Source organism: Ranitomeya imitator, chromosome 3, assembly GCF_032444005.1.
Source record: "Ranitomeya imitator isolate aRanImi1 chromosome 3, aRanImi1.pri, whole genome shotgun sequence".
Taxonomy (NCBI): domain Eukaryota; kingdom Metazoa; phylum Chordata; class Amphibia; order Anura; family Dendrobatidae; genus Ranitomeya; species Ranitomeya imitator.
The window spans coordinates 690,225,604-690,244,084 of record NC_091284.1 but is presented as its reverse complement, the minus strand read 5'-3'; the positions used below and the strand labels follow the sequence as shown (position 1 = coordinate 690,244,084).

The 18,481-nt window shown below is 44.0% G+C and overlaps 1 protein-coding gene across 1 annotated transcript in view; it reads left to right on the top strand.

The window, feature by feature from the left end:
• NEMP1 (nuclear envelope integral membrane protein 1) overlaps positions 1-18,481 on the top strand; it is a 57,631-nt gene that overhangs the window by 32,799 nt on the left and 6,351 nt on the right. Inside the window, 3 exon segments of the mRNA XM_069758534.1 lie at positions 917-1,090; positions 14,220-14,247; positions 14,249-14,283. Coding sequence (XP_069614635.1) covers positions 917-1,090; positions 14,220-14,247; positions 14,249-14,283 — 237 coding nt within the window.

Sequence of the window (18,481 nt, the reverse complement as noted above, 5' to 3'; positions counted from 1 at the left end):
CTGTTAACTGACACTTATTAATTAGATTTTGAACTGAGGAAGGGGCAACTTGAAAACTCTTCGCTATCTTCTTATAGCCTTCTCCAGCTTTGTGGACCTCCATCATTTTCAGAGTGCTAGATAGCACGTGCTAGATCACGTAACCTTTCCTAACGATGATGGTGAACAAGCCATAACCCTAACAGGCAAATCAATGTCTGAGCACAGCACACAAATCTCCAAAGGTGACCAAACTTTTGCTTCAGCCCATTTTCCTTCTTGCACACATATATACATACTCAGTCACTTGTGTATCTATCTATCTATCTATCTATCTCAGTGCTTTGGCCGCCCTATACTTTATTTATCTCCATTCTGCAGTTGTATACATTACCTGACTGGACTCCTGCACTGCTCCTTTTTTCTAGCTACAGTATTTGGAGACTTTTCCACACTATTGAGAGATTAGTACACAGTCCCTAAGTTATCCTTCATATATAATTTATTTTTTCCTTGTTTGCTATCTGCTGCATTGCAAGGAATTGGAATGTAATACCACTCTTATCTTATTACTTATATTCCATCCTTGTCTTTTGGTTGCCACCTCTTAGCATCCCGTTACTGTGACTTCTCTGCTTAATATTTTAGTGTTGATTTTTATTTTTTTTTTTCATTGGATCTCTTCTCTATTTGATCCTTTATACTTTTGGTTCAAATTTAGTTTTGTTTATGGCTGTTTATGAAGTGCCTACAATATTATTGCAGACAGTTTTGTGTAATTGCGTTTTACAGTAACTGTCTAGTCTGTGTGAATGGTCATAGAGCTAGGCAGCATTCATAAACCTGCCCCCAGTATGTGCAAATTCTCATTTAATGCCCCTTAGCCCAGCAGACACTGGATAATTGTTTGCAAATTATCTTATTTGTTAATGTTTAGGACCATCGTTAAATCCAGAAACAAACCTGCTCCACCGCGTCTGCTGTCAGAAGAAGAATACAGACGGCAGGGGGAAGAGGAAACCAAGAAAGCACTTGAAGACTTGCGGGAATACTGCACTAGCCCAGATTTTCAAACATGGAGGATGATTTCACGGATCCAGTCCCCAAAAAGGTAAACGTTATTCTTTGGTCTCAGGACACACCGTATTCGCTATGACATTTGATGTTTCCTTGAATGGTTCCAATGTAATGGCTGTATGTCCAATATATCCTTGGAGTATGAGCATACAACAGTTTTTAAACTCTGGCAAACCCGCCAAGTTATTCAAGTATAATACTCATCAGTGAAGCCACCAGAAGACCACACAGGTCACTTCCTTCACTCACTTTGCGGCTTTAGAAGTGTGACAAGATTGGAGGAAACGAAAAAAGATGGAACATATAAACGGCAAGTCGCTTTGACATTGCAGTGCGCGCGTTCTTTCTTTTTAGCAGTTTTGAATTGCTATTTCCAGGAGGATTTTCAGAGCGGACCTGCCTGAACATGACATCTTGTGCACATATCATGAGAGAGCCTAGGTTTATGGAAGAGAAATCTGGAAAGAATGTATAAATTAAATCTGCAGACATCTGCTATTTTAATGCAAGGCTTGGTTAAGTAGTTTATCATGCAAAGCAGCAATTTCAGATTTTCATTTTATGTTTTAAAGGATGGAAGAAAAGGACACTACTGTTTAGTTCCCATGGATGGAGTTGGGCATACACTTGCTTGTTGCACAGCAGTGTGACCTGTGGTGTAATCATTGTTGCAGGGCATGTAGGCAGAGAATAAGTTAATAGATTGCAGTCAAATATCGACATCTAGCGGTGAACAGTATTACTGCATCAAGTATTACATTTTTGGACATGTAAATGGCTTCTTCAAAGCCATATGAGGGCTTGTTTGTTTTTTTTGTTTTTGTTTTTTTTTACGGGACAAATTGAACTTTTGAATAACATAATTTATAATTTATTGTATCATGTGATGCACTGGGAAGCAGATAAAGAAATTCCAAGTGCGTTGAAATTCCAAGCAAAGTTCAATTCCACAATTGTTTTATTTATTTTTTTTTTTTTTACCATGTTCACTATATGGTAAAATTTGAATAGGCAATATGATTTTCCAAATCCATATGAGTATGCATATGCAGCTCCCCAGGGTCCTGGTCGTCGCAGTGGTATTGCTTTCCTCTCGAGGAGAGTGATGCTTCGTTTGGAGGCAAATAAGGATAACTGCATCCAGGTATCAGAAACATGCAACACATTTCACACTCCAGACCACCAGGGGGAGCTTCTGCTCCTATTTATTAGGTCACTCCCCATATATATATAACTGGTAGTCTGTAGGGAAAGTTAGTCAGTTGCTGGCTGAGCTCAGCTCAGTGAGTTCCAGACCAGCGTCTGAGGACAGAAGGATAACGGAGCTGTGCATGCCCTCAGAGCTGCAGCTCCCGGAAAAAGACCTTGAAAGACAGAATTGTATTGCAGCGAGCGTGAAGGAAGTCGAAGCAAAGGAAAGGATACCAGAAGGGGACCAGTCCCGCTCAAGCTGTCTCCTTCTGAGGCGCAAAATCCCGGTAGCCGGATCACTGAGGGAGTAAGGACCTCTACACCTTATTTCAGGGACCGGCAGGACAGCTAATTGCAGGTTACCTGTCGGAGGCACGGTGACACCTACAGAGCTGGGTTATCTAAGAGACCCTATAAACAGGCTCAAGTCGCCAGAGGGACAGAGAGAGCAAAATATCGCAACTGTGAGACCCTTATGTGAAGCCATAGGCAGTAAGGGACTGCACCACCGCAGCGCAAGGGAAGGCTACTGATTTCCACCTGGATAAGGGGACTCTGGACTTGCCTCCAAACCAGCCGGACTCTGCCTGCCCCATGATCTGGTGCTCTGGACTGTGGATTCTGAAGTCTTCAGTAAAGGTAAAGAGACCTTGTGTCCTCGTTCTTCATTGCACCATTCACCATCTACACACTGGGAAGCCCTGGGGACATACTTCACCTGTGGGAAGGTATATCTTCTGGTCGCCATACCATCACCCCAGCGGACCCCTTAAAGTAGTGTTGGTCACCCTGACCGAACACCACAGGTGGCGTCACGAACATAAACTCTATCCCTTTAATCCGGCTGACTAGGTACAATTGTAACTATTCCCTTTTTTTAAAATTGCAATAACTTTTTTTTTCGAAAAGCCGTAGAGGGCTGAAATTTCGTGACATCTCTGCAGTTTTGGTCCAGAATATATTGGCCAAATATCACAGTGGAGGTATATATGAAGGCACGATTGTACCTCAGCAGCCTGTTAACGTATGCAGCCTGACGAAGGTTAAAGACCTTTCCCCTTTAATACGGACGTCCCGGTACCTAGTACCCCACGGCCCCTGGGGGGGGGGGGGGTTCCAACTTATAACAAACATGTATAGTGCTATTGTTTTTGTTTATTTTGGGAGTGAAAGCGGCATAAAAAAATCAACAATGTATTTTTTACTTTTTCCCCCATTTGTTGGGTATTCGTGAGGGCTTATTTTTTGCACCCTGAGCTGCTGGTTTGCTGATACCATCTTGGGGTAGATACAATGACTTCATAGTCTCTAATTGCATTTTATAGCAATGTTGGGCCAGCAAAAAATGTAATTATTATTATTTTTTTTTTTTTGTTATACCATTTACCAAATTAATTTGCTTTGATAGTTGAGATGTTTGCGAACACAGAGATGCCCAATAAGTATTTTTTATTATTATTGGTTGATTTTTAATGGGGCAAAAGAGTGATTTGAACTTTGTGAGTTTTCTTAATATTTTTAAAAACTTAGAGTATTTTTTTCTATTGTGTTAGTCCCCTTAAGGGACTTGAGGCTGAGATCATCTGACACAGCATATATTATGTAGATTTTAATGTTTTTGTTTTGTTTTGTTTTTGTTTTTTTTTTTTTGGGGGGGGGGGAGGGTTAAATACTGCAACCTGTCTATTCCCTTTTACAAGTGCCATTAAAAAAAAAAAATCAGAAATGCTTGTACTCACCGGTACTTTTTTTTTTTTGTATGGCCAAAAACAAATTCCAAGAATTGGGCAGTAGCTGTAGTTTCAGTGCACAATGAATAATTTTAGTTCCGTCCTTCTCCAATCAAGCAAACATAGACTGGCTATATCATCAGTGCCAACTTTACCGGACATCTCTGACATCCCGGCTGTCATGGCAACTTATCGGTGCCCCGCGAGCACGTTACTGCTCCACTACACTCGCGGCTGTTAAAGGCACATGACAATTGATTAAACTAGAGATTAAAGGAAAGATGCGGAGCCTGTATCAATGTCCAGGACACAACTTTTGACGTACCTGTACGTCAAAAGTCATGAGGGAGTTAAAAAGACCTTGCCCATGACTTGAGATAAGAAGTAGTGATGAGCGAGTATGCTCGCATAATGGGTTATCTGAGCATGTTTGTGTGCTAAGTGTCTTCGGCATGCTCGAGTCCCTACAGCTGCATGTGTTGCAGTTGTCGAGACATGCAGGCACGGCACCTTAGGCTACTTTCACACTTCCGTCTTTTGTCCTCCGTCGCAATCCGTCGATGTGGGCAAAAAACGGATCCTGCAAATGTGCTTGCAGGATGCGTTTTTTGCCCATACACTTGTATTAGCGACAGATCGCGATGGATGGGAACACGTCGCATCCGTCGTGTATTGGCGGACGCGACGCACAAAAAAAAAGTTCAATGTAACTTTTTTTGCGCAACGTGTCCGCCATTTTCGACCGCGCATGCGCGGCCGAAACTCCGCCCCCTCCTCCCCAGACTGCAGAATGGGCAACGAATGCATTGAAAAACTGCATCCGCTGCCCACGTCTTGCAGTTATTTCACAACGCCCGTCGGTACATCGGCCCGACGCATTGCGACGGGACGGTACCGACGGAAATGTGAAAGTAGCCTTATCTGAGCACGTTTGCGATCACTAATAAGTCAAAACAGGCACTCCATCTGCAGACACGTGTTTGGGGGTGTTTGCCCCTCATCATTTCAAAGCAGGAGTGCTGATTTGGCTAGATGACAGGCTTCTGGCAGGTATATCTAAGGGGGAAAGTTTCTCCTGGTGGAGAGTGTCAAGTCCGCCATAAGGGGACTTATAGGCTAAGTAATGCTTCTCAGTCGCCCATGACAGCACTACCAGAGAGAGGGGATCCGCCCTTCAGGGACAGGAAACTTACAGGATAAAAGGGCGGTACCTCTCCCCTGCATCAGTTTGGTTTCCTGTCCCTGACGGGGAACCTTCTCGGACGGTACCTGGCATGGACGACCGGAAGACTAACCTGGCGAAGATCCGGAACCGGCCAGTCCGAGTTCTGGCGGCGGGGAGGCCCCTGCCACGGCTGGTCCGGTATCCGAGGCCGCCACGACTTCGACCGAGGGGTCCGAAAGCGTGAGCGGGGGGAAGCGCCGCCGCCACTCCGGATAGGAGTTGGAGCGCTCCAGCACACTGCCGCAGGACGCCAGGATCCAAGATGTCGCCGCACCGGAAGTAGTGGAGGAACTTCCGGTTCGGGGGCAGTGAGGTAAATGGCTACACCAAGATGGCGCTGCCCCGGAACCAGAATCCTTCATTTCCGGGTCGTCTGGCTGCGCGCGCATGCGCAGTGGCTAGAAAGGAAAAAAAAAAAAAAAAAAACGCTTCCCCCAAACAGTGCAGCCACAGGGGGAGGGGACCAAGCGCCACCCTTTAAAAAGAAGGTGCACTTGACAGACCCTTGCTGCATGCTGTTCCAAGATGGAAGACAGCGATCAGCAGCTCCAGCCACCGCCGCCACCGCAGCAGCAGCAGCGCCGTCGTCAGCGCCAGAAACCAGATGCCCAGGGGAAGAGAACTTCTGCAAGCAACCGAAGTTCCCGATCCAGTAGCCATTCCACACCATGTAGTTCCAGTGCGGTAAACCTGCGGCCGGCCACGGATCATACGCCTCAGGATCCTACCCCTCCTCCAGAACCGGTACCTGTGGCTGCGTCAGATTGGTGAGTGATCTTCGTGAAAGCTCATTTTTTGTAATTGGGGTTCCCCTTCTCCCTTATCTTAGGCGAGGAAGAGAACGGGGAAGATGAAAAATAGAACATGCCCCTTATGTGAGAAAGCATTACCACAGTCCTGGGAGAAGAAATTATGCGACTCCTGTATTGAGCGAGTCCTCTGTGAGGAGACCCCGAACTTCGCCTCTGAGTTACGCTCTGTAATTAAAGCGGAGGTTGAGACGGTGTTTAACTCCCTTAAAAGCGACAGGAGATCTACTAAGAAATCAGCTCCTGATAGAAATTCCGACTCTTCTAGCTCCGAGAGTAAAAACTCGGATACGCAAGATTCATCCCCCTCCTCTTCAGACAGTGAAAGTGGGGGTCGTCATTGCTTCCCCCTAGATGAGGTTGACGGCCTTGTAAAGGCTGTAAGATCGACGATGGGGGTGTTAGATCCTCGTCCTGATAAAACGGTACAGGACATTATGTTTGGTGGTCTTTCCCAAAAAAAGCGTAAGGTATTTCCCCTTAATGAAAATATTCAAACGCTAATTAAGAAGGAGTGGGAGAAACCTGAGAGAAAAAATGCATCGGTTCCCTCTATTAAAAGGAAATACCCCTTTGAAGAAGAAGCTTCGGTTTCGTGGGATAAAGCCCCCAAACTCGATGTTGCGGTAGCTAAGGCCTCGAAAAAGTTCGCATTACCATTCGAGGATATGGGAACCTTGAAAGACCCTCTTGACAAAAGAGCAGATACCTTTCTTAAAGGGGCCTGGGAGTCAGCCGGAGGATGCTTAAGGCCAACTATAGCAGCGGCATGTACGTCGCGTTCCTTAATGATTTGGGTCGACAACTTAGAGAAACAGATTAGAGATGGGGTCCCTAGGAATAAAATTTTAGACTCCATCCCTATGATTAGAGGAGCCGCGGCATTCTTGGCAGACTCTTCAGCTGATTCCATCAAATTAACATCTAAATCAGCAGCTCTCTCAAATGCGGCACGTAGAACCCTATGGTTAAAAAGCTGGCCGGGGGATTTACAAACTAAACACAAACTGTGTTCAATCCCCTGTGAAGGTAAATTCCTCTTTGGAGAGACTTTGGACGACATCCTGCAAAAAGCTGGTGATAAAAAGAAAAGTTTTCCCATCCTGGCCCCAACATATAATAAATGGCCCTTTCGGAACAGAAAATTTTTTAGAAGGAGACCACCTAGGGAGCAAAACCGATGGGATGACAGAAGGAGGAAAGACAGAGGTTTCCTCTTTGGTAACTCCCCTCGAGATAGAAACCCCCCCCCCCCCAAGTGACGTCTTCCCCAGGGTGGGAGGGAGATTGACTCAATTCCTCCCGGCCTGGGAGAAAATTTCGACCAGCCCTTGGACATTAAAATTAATAGGAGAAGGGCTTCGCATAGAATTTTTATCCCTACCCCCACGGAAATATGTGGTAACACCGCTGAGATCATCTCAACAACAAGAAGCTCTAGAACTAGAAATTGTAAAACTAGTAAACAAGGCTGTCATCCAAGAAGTCCCCCCTCTGGAGAGAGGGAAGGGATTCTACTCTCCATTGTTCCTGGTTCCCAAACCGGACGGAACCTTCCGAACTATAATAAACTTACGGAAGTTGAATACCTATGTAAAAAACTACAGATTCAAAATGGAGTCAATAAAATCAACGATAAAAAAATCTGTTTCCCAACTGTTTTATGATAGTTCTAGATCTCAGCGACGCATATTATCACGTCCCCATCCACAAGACCTCTCAGAAATTCCTCAGACTGGCAGTAGTCATAAAAGGACAGACCAGGGAATACCAATACAGGGCTCTTCCCTTTGGCATATCAATTGCTCCCCGCATCTTCACAAAGTTGATAGCGGAGATGATGGCACATTTGAGAGAGGAAGACGTCTTGATTATTCCATATCTAGACGATTTTCTGCAACTCGGCCGAACTCTGCCGTCAACAATGCGACAGTGTCATAGACACCTTAACAAAATTGGGCTGGCTGGTGAACCTCCAAAAATCAAAACTGGAACCAACCAAGGTTCAAGAATTCTTGGGTCTCATCCTGGACTCAAGTTCTCAGGTTTGTTACCTACCAGACAAGAAAAAACAAAACATAATCCACCTAGTGTCACAAGCGCGTGCAAACCCTACCATGACTCTAAGGAAGGCAATGTCATTACTGGGGTCCCTCTCAGCCTGTCTCCCAGCGGTTCAGTGGGCACAGCTCCACACAAGGACACTTCAGTGGGATATTTTAAGGAACCAAAAAATACTAGGAGGACGGTTAGAATATCGAATGACTCTAAGTTTACCCACTATTCATTCCCTGGGCTGGTGGCTGAATCCCAACAATTTATCAAAAGGGATTCCCTGGGTAACAGAGGCATCTCAGATAGTTACCACAGACGCAAGTCCCACAGGGTGGGGGGCTCACCTAGACGACAGAGTCACTCAGGGGATATGGACAATTCAGGAGCTCAGATCTTCCTCAAATCAAAAAGAGTTGAGGGCTGTGAATCACGCACTACTGTACTTCCTAGACCAACTGCAAGGCCATCATGTCCGAGTATTCTCGGACAACAAAGTAGTAGTAGCTTACTTAAACCACCAGTGGGGTACCAGGTCTCAATCATTAATGGAAACCACCTTCGAAATTTTCAGCCTGGTACAAAACAACTTCCTGTCCCTATCAGCCCTACATATAAAGGGGGTGGAAAACCAAAAAGCGGACTTTCTGAGTCGTACCCTACTAAAGCAGGGGGAGTGGTCTCTAAATCAGGGCATATTCAACAAAATCACAGATCTATGGGGGATCCCTGTAATAGACCTCTTTGCCAATATGCACAACAAGAAAGTGGAAACTTTCTGTTCCCTAGATCCCAGGGGGAATCCTCAGGCTGTGGATGCATTCACAATACCCTGGACACAGACCCTAACGTATGCATTTCCCCCTACTATTCTCATTCCAGCAGTTCTGAGAAAGATCAGGCAGGACAAATCCAGACTCATCTTGATAGCCCCCTTCTGGCCCAAGAGAGCCTGGTTTTCATGGCTGAGGATGTTATCAATCACCGATCCCTGGGTGCTTCCGGATCTTCCGGACCTCCTGTCTCAGGGACCGGTGTTCCACCCTCAATCAGAAAATCTCCATCTGACAGCGTGGCTTTTGAGAGGTCACTATTGAGGGAAAGAGGGTTTTCTGACAAGCTAGTGTCTACACTAATGAAAAGTAGAAAACCTGTGACCACAAAAATATACGGCAAAACATGGAAAAAATTTTTGTCCTCCTCTGGGGTAAAATTGCAAGATGGTGTTCCAGTATCTGAAATACTAGAATTTCTACAGAAGGGCTTAGACTTAGGCCTTTCGGTAAGTACCTTAAAGGTACAGATAGCAGCTCTAGGAGCTTTATACTGTGAGAACATAGCAGCCAACCCTTGGGTTATACGGTTTATCAGAGCAGCCGCAAGGTCTAAACCGCTAACTAGAAGTAGATTACCAACCTGGGATCTGAACTTAGTTCTGTCAGCCTTAACAGACTCCCCGTTTGAGCCCATAGAATCGGTACCCCTTAAAATTCTTTCTCTTAAAACGGCCCTCCTAATAGCCCTGACTTCGGCCCGTAGGATAAGTGACCTCCAAGCCCTGTCCGTAAACCCTCCATTTACACAAATTCTGGATGATAAAGTTATATTAAAAACAGACCCTTCCTATCTACCGAAAGTTGCGTCAACATTCCATAGATTCCAAGAAATAATCCTTCCTTCTTTCTGTCAAAACCCTAAAAATAAGAAGGAAGAGAAATTCCATACACTAGACGTTAAAAGGTGCCTGGTCCAATACATAAAAATCACCCAGCAGTATAGGAAGGAAGGGTCTCTTTTTATCTGCTTCCAGGGACCCAGGAAAGGACTCCAAGCTTCTAAGGGCACTATAGCTCGATGGGTCACAGACGCAATAGCTTTGGCGTACTCATCCTCCGGGAACGCCATTCCGCAAGGACTGAAGGCACATTCTACAAGGGCTATGGCGACCTCCTGGGCCGAAAGGTCAGAGGTACCATTAGATCAGATCTGTAAGGCGGCCACCTGGTCATCACCATCAACCTTCTTCAGACACTACCGCTTAGACCTAGCCTCTTCGTCTGACCTAACCTTCGGGAGAAGGGTTCTGCAGGCTGTGGTCCCTCCCTAAGCAATGATCTCTGTAATTCTCTCTGGTAGTGCTGTCATGGGCGACTGAGAAAAGTGTAGTTACTCACCGATAACGGTGTTTCTCAGAGCCCATGACAGCACCTGCTTATTCCCCCCCCCCCCCTTTTCACATGTGCGGTGAGCACATTATTTGTGTGAAGTGGTTTTTACATATAGACACGGTGTTCACTGTTAAGCATTATGATTAAATTGCATATTTTTTGTGTTGTGACTAACCTGGAGGACCTCCGATGCTCTGTAAACAAAACTGATGCAGGGGAGAGGTACCGCCCTTTTATCCTGTAGGTTTCCTGTCCCTGAAGGGCGGATCCCCTCTCTCTGGTAGTGCTGTCATGGGCTCTGAGAAACACCGTTATCGGTGAGTAACTACACTTTTCATAAGCATTGGCTCTCTCCACAAGAAGAGACTTTAGGCTGGTTTCACATCCGCATGCGTCTTGATTTCCTATGTTTAACCTTGTAGACGCAGGTGCATGCGTTCGCCCTCGTTTGCTTTACACATGCGTTTTTTCACTGGGCGGAGCTAACGCAACATATTGGAATTTTTGAGGCGGCAAATTTCCGTCAAATATGCGCAGGCATGCAGATTGGTGCGTTATAAAAAAAAATGGATTACTGTCTATGGGAACGCATGCATACGCATGTCTTTGCGTATGCATGCGTTCGATGCGCTTGCGTACTTTGGACTGCGTGTGTCCAGGAACTGATTTAGACACGCCCTCCTGGAAATATCAAACGCATGCGCATAAAAAGCGCAAATGCATGTAAAAACGCAAGCAAGCACTGCGATTTTTTTTTTTTTTTTTTTTTTTTTTTTTTTGCCATCATTCATAAGCTGATTGATGCGAGTAAAAAAGTAGCGGTTGCGGGCGATACGCTGCGGACTCTAACGCAAATGTGAAACCAGCCATACCTCTTGGATTTACTTTCTGCTCATAGCTTTGCCAGTACTATAGATTGGTAGTCGGAATCAACTTTCACTGTTGGCACAAATTTCTGTTTTTTAAAATGCACATTATAAATAATATTATACCAATGACCCTATATATTTTCTGAAAATATTTGGTGACAACGCCATTAACCACTTCCGCATTGTAGACACTTAATGCAGTTTATCATAAAAGTGTAATGTTTCATAAAAAGTGCATCCAGCACGGCAGCCCATACAGGGGTAATTGAACCTAAAAGGAATTACCGTATAAGCCGAGATTTTCAGGCCACTTTTTTTTATTTTTTTTAAGGCTTTAACCAATTTCTGACATTAGACGTACTATCCCCTCGAAGTGGGGTGGGCCCGTATGCCCACCGAAGGGATAGTACGTCATAGCGATCAGCCGCGCTCACGGGGAAGGGGGGGATCGCGGCCGGGTGTCAGCTGACATCTGGCACTATGTGCCAGGAGCGGTCACTGACCCTTAACCATTAACCTCCGGCACACTGCGATCATACATGATCGCAGTGTTCCGGCGGTACAGGGAAGCATCGCGCAGGGAGGGGGCTCCCTGCGGTCTTCCCTGAGACCCTCGGAGCAACGCGATGTGATCGCGTTGCTCCGAGGGTCTCCTACCTTCTTCTCCCTGCAGGCCCCAGATCCAAAATGGACGTGGGACTGCATCTGGGTCCTGGCTTCACAGCACCTGCTCAGAGCAGGTGCCGGGAAGCCTCCCTGCTGTGCAAGTCAGATCGCTGATCTGACACAGTGCAGAGCAAAGTGTGATGTCCCCCACCCCCCCGGGGCAAAGTTAAAAATGTTTTTTTTTAAATTTCCATGTGTAAAAAAAAAAAATCCTAAATAAGAAAACACGGGCCCGAAAATGTTACCAATAAAAACGTCAACTTGTCCCGCAAAAAACAAGACTCACATGACTCTGTGGCCCAAAATATGGAAAAATTATAGCTCTCAAAATGTGGTAACGCAAAAAAATATTTTTGCAATAAAAAGCGTCTTTGTGTGACAGCTGCCTATCATAAAAATCCGCTAAAAAAAAGCTATAAAAGTAAATCAAACCCCCCTTCATCACCCCCTTAGTTGGGGAAAAATAATAAAATTAAATTTTTTTTTCCATTTTCCCTTTAAGGTTGGGGCTAGGGTTAGGGTTTGGATTACATTTACTGTTGGGATTTGGGTTAGGGGTGTGTCATGGTTAGGGGTGTGGTTAGGGTTATGGTTGGGATTAGGGTTAGGGGTGTGTCTGGGTTAGAGGTGTGGTTAGGGTTACCGTTGGGATTAGGGTTAGGGGTGTGTTTGGATTAGGGTTTGTTATAATTGGGGGGTTTCCATTGTTTAGGCAAATCAGGGGTTCTCCAAACGCGACATGGCGTCCGATCTCAATTCCAGCCAATTCTGTGTTGAAAAAGTAAAACAGCGCTCCTTCCCTTCCGAGCTCTCCCATGCGCCCAAACAGGGGTTTACCCTAACATATGGGGTATCGGTGTACTCAGGACAAATTGGACAACAACTTCTCCGGCGCACGCAGCTCTCCCTGTGTTCAGCGGTCACGTGGTACCGCTCATTAATGAATGTGGACGCGACCCCGCACCCGTAGGGGTGGAGCACATATTCATTACTGTAATGAGCGGTACAAGTGACCGGTGAACACAGGATCAAGCTGCCCGGTGTCAGAGACCATCACATTGGAGAAGCTTCCAGGGACCGCGTCGGGAGGGTGAGTATATTGGGAGAATGAGCATTTCGATATTCACCTGTCCCCCGTTCCACCGCCGCGCGCCGCTGTGTCTTCTCCGTCCTCTGGCTGTAACGTTCAGGTCCAAGGGCGCGATGACATGTTTAGTGTGCGCGCCACCTTCTGCCTGAACAGTCCCTGCAGAGAGACTGAAGACAGAGCGGCACACGATGGTGGAACGGGGTCAGTTGAATATCGCAAGTGCCGGTGTCCCCGCCTGCTCAGGACGAAAGGCGAGTACGTCTTTTTTTTTTTTTTAAATTCAGCATATGGGGCAAATATTTCTATAGAGCATCTTATGGGGCCATAATCAACTTTTGTGCAGCATTATATGGGGCATATTTTGTATGGAGCATCTTATGGGGCCCATCATGAACTGTATGGAGCATTATATGGGGCTCCTGATTCAATATGGATATTCAACAACACTTAAGCTACTGATGTCTCAATTAATTTTACTTTTATTGGTATCTATTTTTATTTTTGAAATGTACCAGTAGCTGCTGCATTTCCCACCCTAGGCCTATACTCGATTTATTAAGTTTTCCTATTTTTTTGTGGCAAAATTAGGGGTCTCGGCTTTTATACTTGAGTATATACGGTATTTTTCCTGATTTTTCTTGCAACTTCCTCCCTCTTATACATTTTATCTCCCCAAATATTGCCGAATATCCATATTATTTGAAAGTTCTTATTCTGCTCTTGCATTTTAGTTTGCAGGCGATTTAAAGTCCTGACATATTTTGTCTTTGGCAGTGAAGGTGTGAAGCAGTGTCCTGGGTGGGAAAATGTGGATTTCTGATGTGGCTTATAGTTTCCATGATATACTAAAAGTCCCTGCTTGTCTGTACATATTGGTCATCAAGTGTCCCGGAACTAGAAGACGTGTTGTGTTTTAATTCTGCTCTGGGGGGAAAAAAAAAAACCCAGAAGCCTTTTTATTTATTTTTTTTAACTCCTCTCACTGATTTACTAATTCACTCCAATAAGTGTAACATTTCGCCACCCCTTGGCTGACTGGCTTTGTGCTATAGTGGGTGCCTTTCATGCACTATAGCATTTTAAGATGTGCCCCTTTCCAGAGAAGGACATTTTGCACCAACATTTGGCCCAGTTGAGCCGCACTCTGTAAATCTCCTCCATTGAGATTGATGGTGAGGAAAGGTGTAGAAATGTTGTAAAATCTATATAATATAAAGTGTATGTATATGTATTACTTTTCATTTTGATTGTTATGAAAATATATATTTATTTTTGTGGAATTGACCATTGTATTACAAGAGAACTAATAACTGTCTTTTCAAAGCAGTGAGTTTTATGTTGCAAACGTTTTATTGCTCGCTAGGTCAGAACATTCAAGGACCATGATATCCCCTCAATGGAGAGCGAGAAGAGGAAAGGAGACCATGGTACTTACTATTGAATTCAGGCATTTGTTATCCTTTAGCTAGATCGTACAGATCAGCACATGTATAGCTGTAGCTTTGTGCTCTGCAGCATAGATACCACTCTTTCAGAAAATTTACAACATCCGTTTTTTAGGCTAACTGGTGTGCAGTTTATCTGGTTTTTTTTTTTTTAGAGACTGGCGAGGGTTTGCATGGCTGATTCTCTTTTGCACAGACTTGAGCAGAGATGACTGAGCTGTGGTTTTTTTTTTTTTTTTTTTCACTGCTGTGGAGTCGGTAAGCTAAACCTCCAACGACTACATTTCTCTGACTCCGACTCCGGATACCTTCATACATGGCTAATCTCTAGTGATACGTTTACTGTAATAAAAGTGTAACATCAGGCTTTTAATCACCATTATGACACAATAATCAAGCTATTTAGATAGAACATGAAATGTATTTATTGGAATACAACTTCACAACACAAAAAAACTTTAAATTGTAAATATGCAATACATTCTATAGTAAGTGGGGGAAAAAAGTGTTTAACAAAAACGAACTGAATAACATTTGTGCCGTGTATGAATTTGTTCTGAGAAATAGTATGGCCTCCTTCATAGATGACCTCAAATCTGACCTAATTATTTTAAGGCTAGAGAACAACCTGTCTACACTAACTTGGGTTGATGGCCAAGCAGTAACCACATGGGCAACTTCTCTAACCATTTCAGGGTATATAGGAATTGCCTCATGCACAGTCAGTTTTGATGAATGGTTGAACTCTTCTACTACGAGAGCAAGTGAAAAATTTCTTGAGTCTTTTTCAGGTCCTCCTCTTGGTTAAGGGCTTCTTCAATAACACTTTTCTCTTTCCAAAGGATCACCAAGTTTGCGGACCATTTCTCCATTAAGAGCTGTAAAAGATGGTCATGCAAATAATAATGGTACACAGTCTTTCACAACAAGCTCTGAGCTGTTTTTCAAACATATCTGCTGTCATTGTTATAGTAACTTTGTCACTTACAAAATATCTTGTAACTCATGTTTGAGATACTCTATCCTCCTTTGCATGGGGCAGGGGAAGTGCTGGGCACTAGTTTCTTGGTGGTGTTGTAGTCGTTCTTTCTCATAGGAGCATTTTTTATCACTGCCTGAGTATGCACTAATTTTGATCTCCCAGCATTTGTTTTCTTCTGTCATGCACTGATACAAAAAATGTTTACCTGGAGTCACTGTGAAATGCTCAAATACAAATAGGGAATCATGTACAAGTTTGGATAGAAATAGAAGAAACTTTGCATAAATCGATAGTACAGATGATGACTAGTGTTGAGCGATACCGTCCGATACTTGAAAGTATCGGTATCGGATAGTATCGTCCGATACCCGAAAAGTATCGGATATCGCCGATACCAATACAAGTCAATGGGACACCAAGTATCGGAAGGTATCCTGATGGTTCCCAGGGTCTGAAGGAGAGGAAACTCTCCTTCAGGCCCTGGGATCCATATTAATGTGTAAAATAAAGAATTAAAATAAAAAATATTGATATACTTACCTCTCTCTGGACATCACCGCTGGTAACCGGCAGCCTTCTTTGCTTAAAATGAGCGCGTTTAGGGCCTTCCATGACGTCACGGCTTCTGATTGGTCGCGTGCCGCTCATGTGACCGCCACGCGACCAATCACAAGCCGCGACGGTCATTCTCAGGTCCTAAATTCCTAGAATGAGGAGTTTAGGGCCTGAGAATGACGTTGCGGCTTGTGATTGGTCGCGTGGCGGTCACATGAGCGGCACGCGACCAATCAGAAGCCATGACGTCATGGAAGGCTCTAAACGCGCTCATTTTAAGCAAAGAAGGCTGCCGGTTACCAGCAGTGATGTCCAGGGGCCTCCGGAGAGGTGAGCATATCAATATTTTTTATTTTAATTCTTTATTTTACACATTAATATGGATCCGATACCGATTCCCAATGCCACAAAAGTATCGGAACTCGGTATCGGAATTCCGATACCGCAAGTATCGGCCGATACCCGATACTTGCGGTATCGGAATGCTCAACACTAATGATGACAAATAAAAAAAAAAAAAAAATGTTAATGTTATTAAAGAAAAATATTTAGAATTGAGTCCTCAGTGGTTGATACCTTTTAATGGCTAACTGAAAAGATGGTAACAAATTGCAAGCTTTCGAGACTACGCAGGTCTCTTCATCAGGCATAGACTAAAACAAATTCTGAAGAATCACATATTTATGCACAACACAGCACAGAGAAAAAAGGTTAAAAGGTAGCTTCAAATCTCAGAGAGACGGAGTCTGGGACTATAAACTGATGACTACCTTTGACACTCACTGCAGGAATGAATGTGTCACATGGATTTGTCTTTTTACATCAACTAAGGAACTTGCCCCTCAGACTATGAGGGGTCATCACAACAGAGACCCTAATCAGAGGACAATAAAACAATCCTTATCTAAGAGCTGGCCCAATATTTATGGACATAACTGTTTATCACTCATGGTAATTCTGCTTCATGTCACCTGTCTTATCCATGGTTTTCCCCCTACTTTTTTTTTTTCGCTGTGCTGTGCATAAATATGTGATTCTTCAGAATTTGTTTTAGTCTATGCCTGATGAAGAGACCTGTGTAGTCTCGAAAGCTTGCAATTTGTTACCATCTTTTCAGTTAGCCATTAAAAGGTATCAACCACTGAGGACTCTCAATTCTAAATATTTTTCTATCTACTGGCTAACACGGTACCAAGATATATATCTTTCCTATATTAATATGTTATTAGACAGCTTTACTCTGAGCTTTCAATCTGAGACGTTTCTCAGGGTACAGCTCGATAAATGTTTCACATCATGATTTTTCACAATATATGAAGAGGTGAGCATGGAGTGAGCAAGTTTGTGCTGAATCATACCCCAGAAAGAAACTGAAACTGCTAGCAGAGCTAAGACCGCGTCGACTGGGTCATGTCGACCATGTAAATTTTTCTTTTGTATGCACTACATTTTCTTTTGAAAAAGAAAAGCAAAATCCAATCCTATTGAGCTGGACTCCAATTTTTTTCTTTTCTCACAATCTCCTTGATGTGAGGCCAGGGCAAGGCCAGTGTCTGAGCCCCAGGTGAATGAGCATACAGCAACTGGGTGAGCTGGAATCAAGTTTCTATAATTGTCAAAGATGGGTATGCAGGACGCATGCAGAAGTATGCGGGGCTTAGCAGAGGATGTACGCAGCCCTCTACAAAGCCCCGAAACGCTAATGTGAACTTAGCCTAATAATATAAAGAGCATTGTGCAGCTAACCTTTCCAAACATGAGCTCGGAGGAAAAGCAAACTAAAACTTTGAGCATACAGAGAAAATATACACTGGACTATTGATTTATGCACAGTTTATTGAAAGTTCAGATATGATTTAAAGGGAACCTGTCAGCAGGATTGTGCAGAGTAAGGCTGCTTTTACACATCAGGTTTTTGTTTTCCGAGTAAATCCGGCTAATTTAAAAATACGGATCTGACATAAATTGTGAGAAACTGATGCACCGGATACGTTTTTTTGCTGGATCCGGTCTTCTTCAATGCGCATGGATTTTTTTTTACTTCCTGGTTAGAGAGAGAACTGGATACGGGCGCCTGATCATTGTGTCACACCTCCGTTTCATATGTTTTTGGCCGATTTTGTCACTGTGCGTTTTTTTCCGCCGGACAAAAAAATGTTGCAGTGGACGTTTTCTCCGTCTGCCGGAAACGACTTTTTGGACGGATCCGGAAAAAATGGATGAAACGTCTGGCCATCAGGCACAATACGGCGCTAATGCAACTGTATGGGAAAAAAACGTATCCGGCGTAAAAAAAACCAGATCCCTTTTTTTCCAAAAATTGCCGGATTGTGCCTGAAGCAAAAAGCCTGATGTGTGAAAGTAGCCTAATCTACACACAGTGTCAGGTCGGTGCCGTTATACTGATTAAAATGATAATTATGTGTTAAGTGGGTAGGTCAGTGAGGGATCAGTGACCTGTCAGAAGCCATACTGATGAATACCTATTCAGCACCACATGCAGACCCCCCACAGGCCGCCCCGGAGCACGAGCATATCGTTAACTCAAAACTGATAATAAAGATTAAACCACAAGACTGATTTCATCAACAAAAGTATCATTTTAATCAGTATAACGGCGTCAACCTGACACTGTGTGTAGGT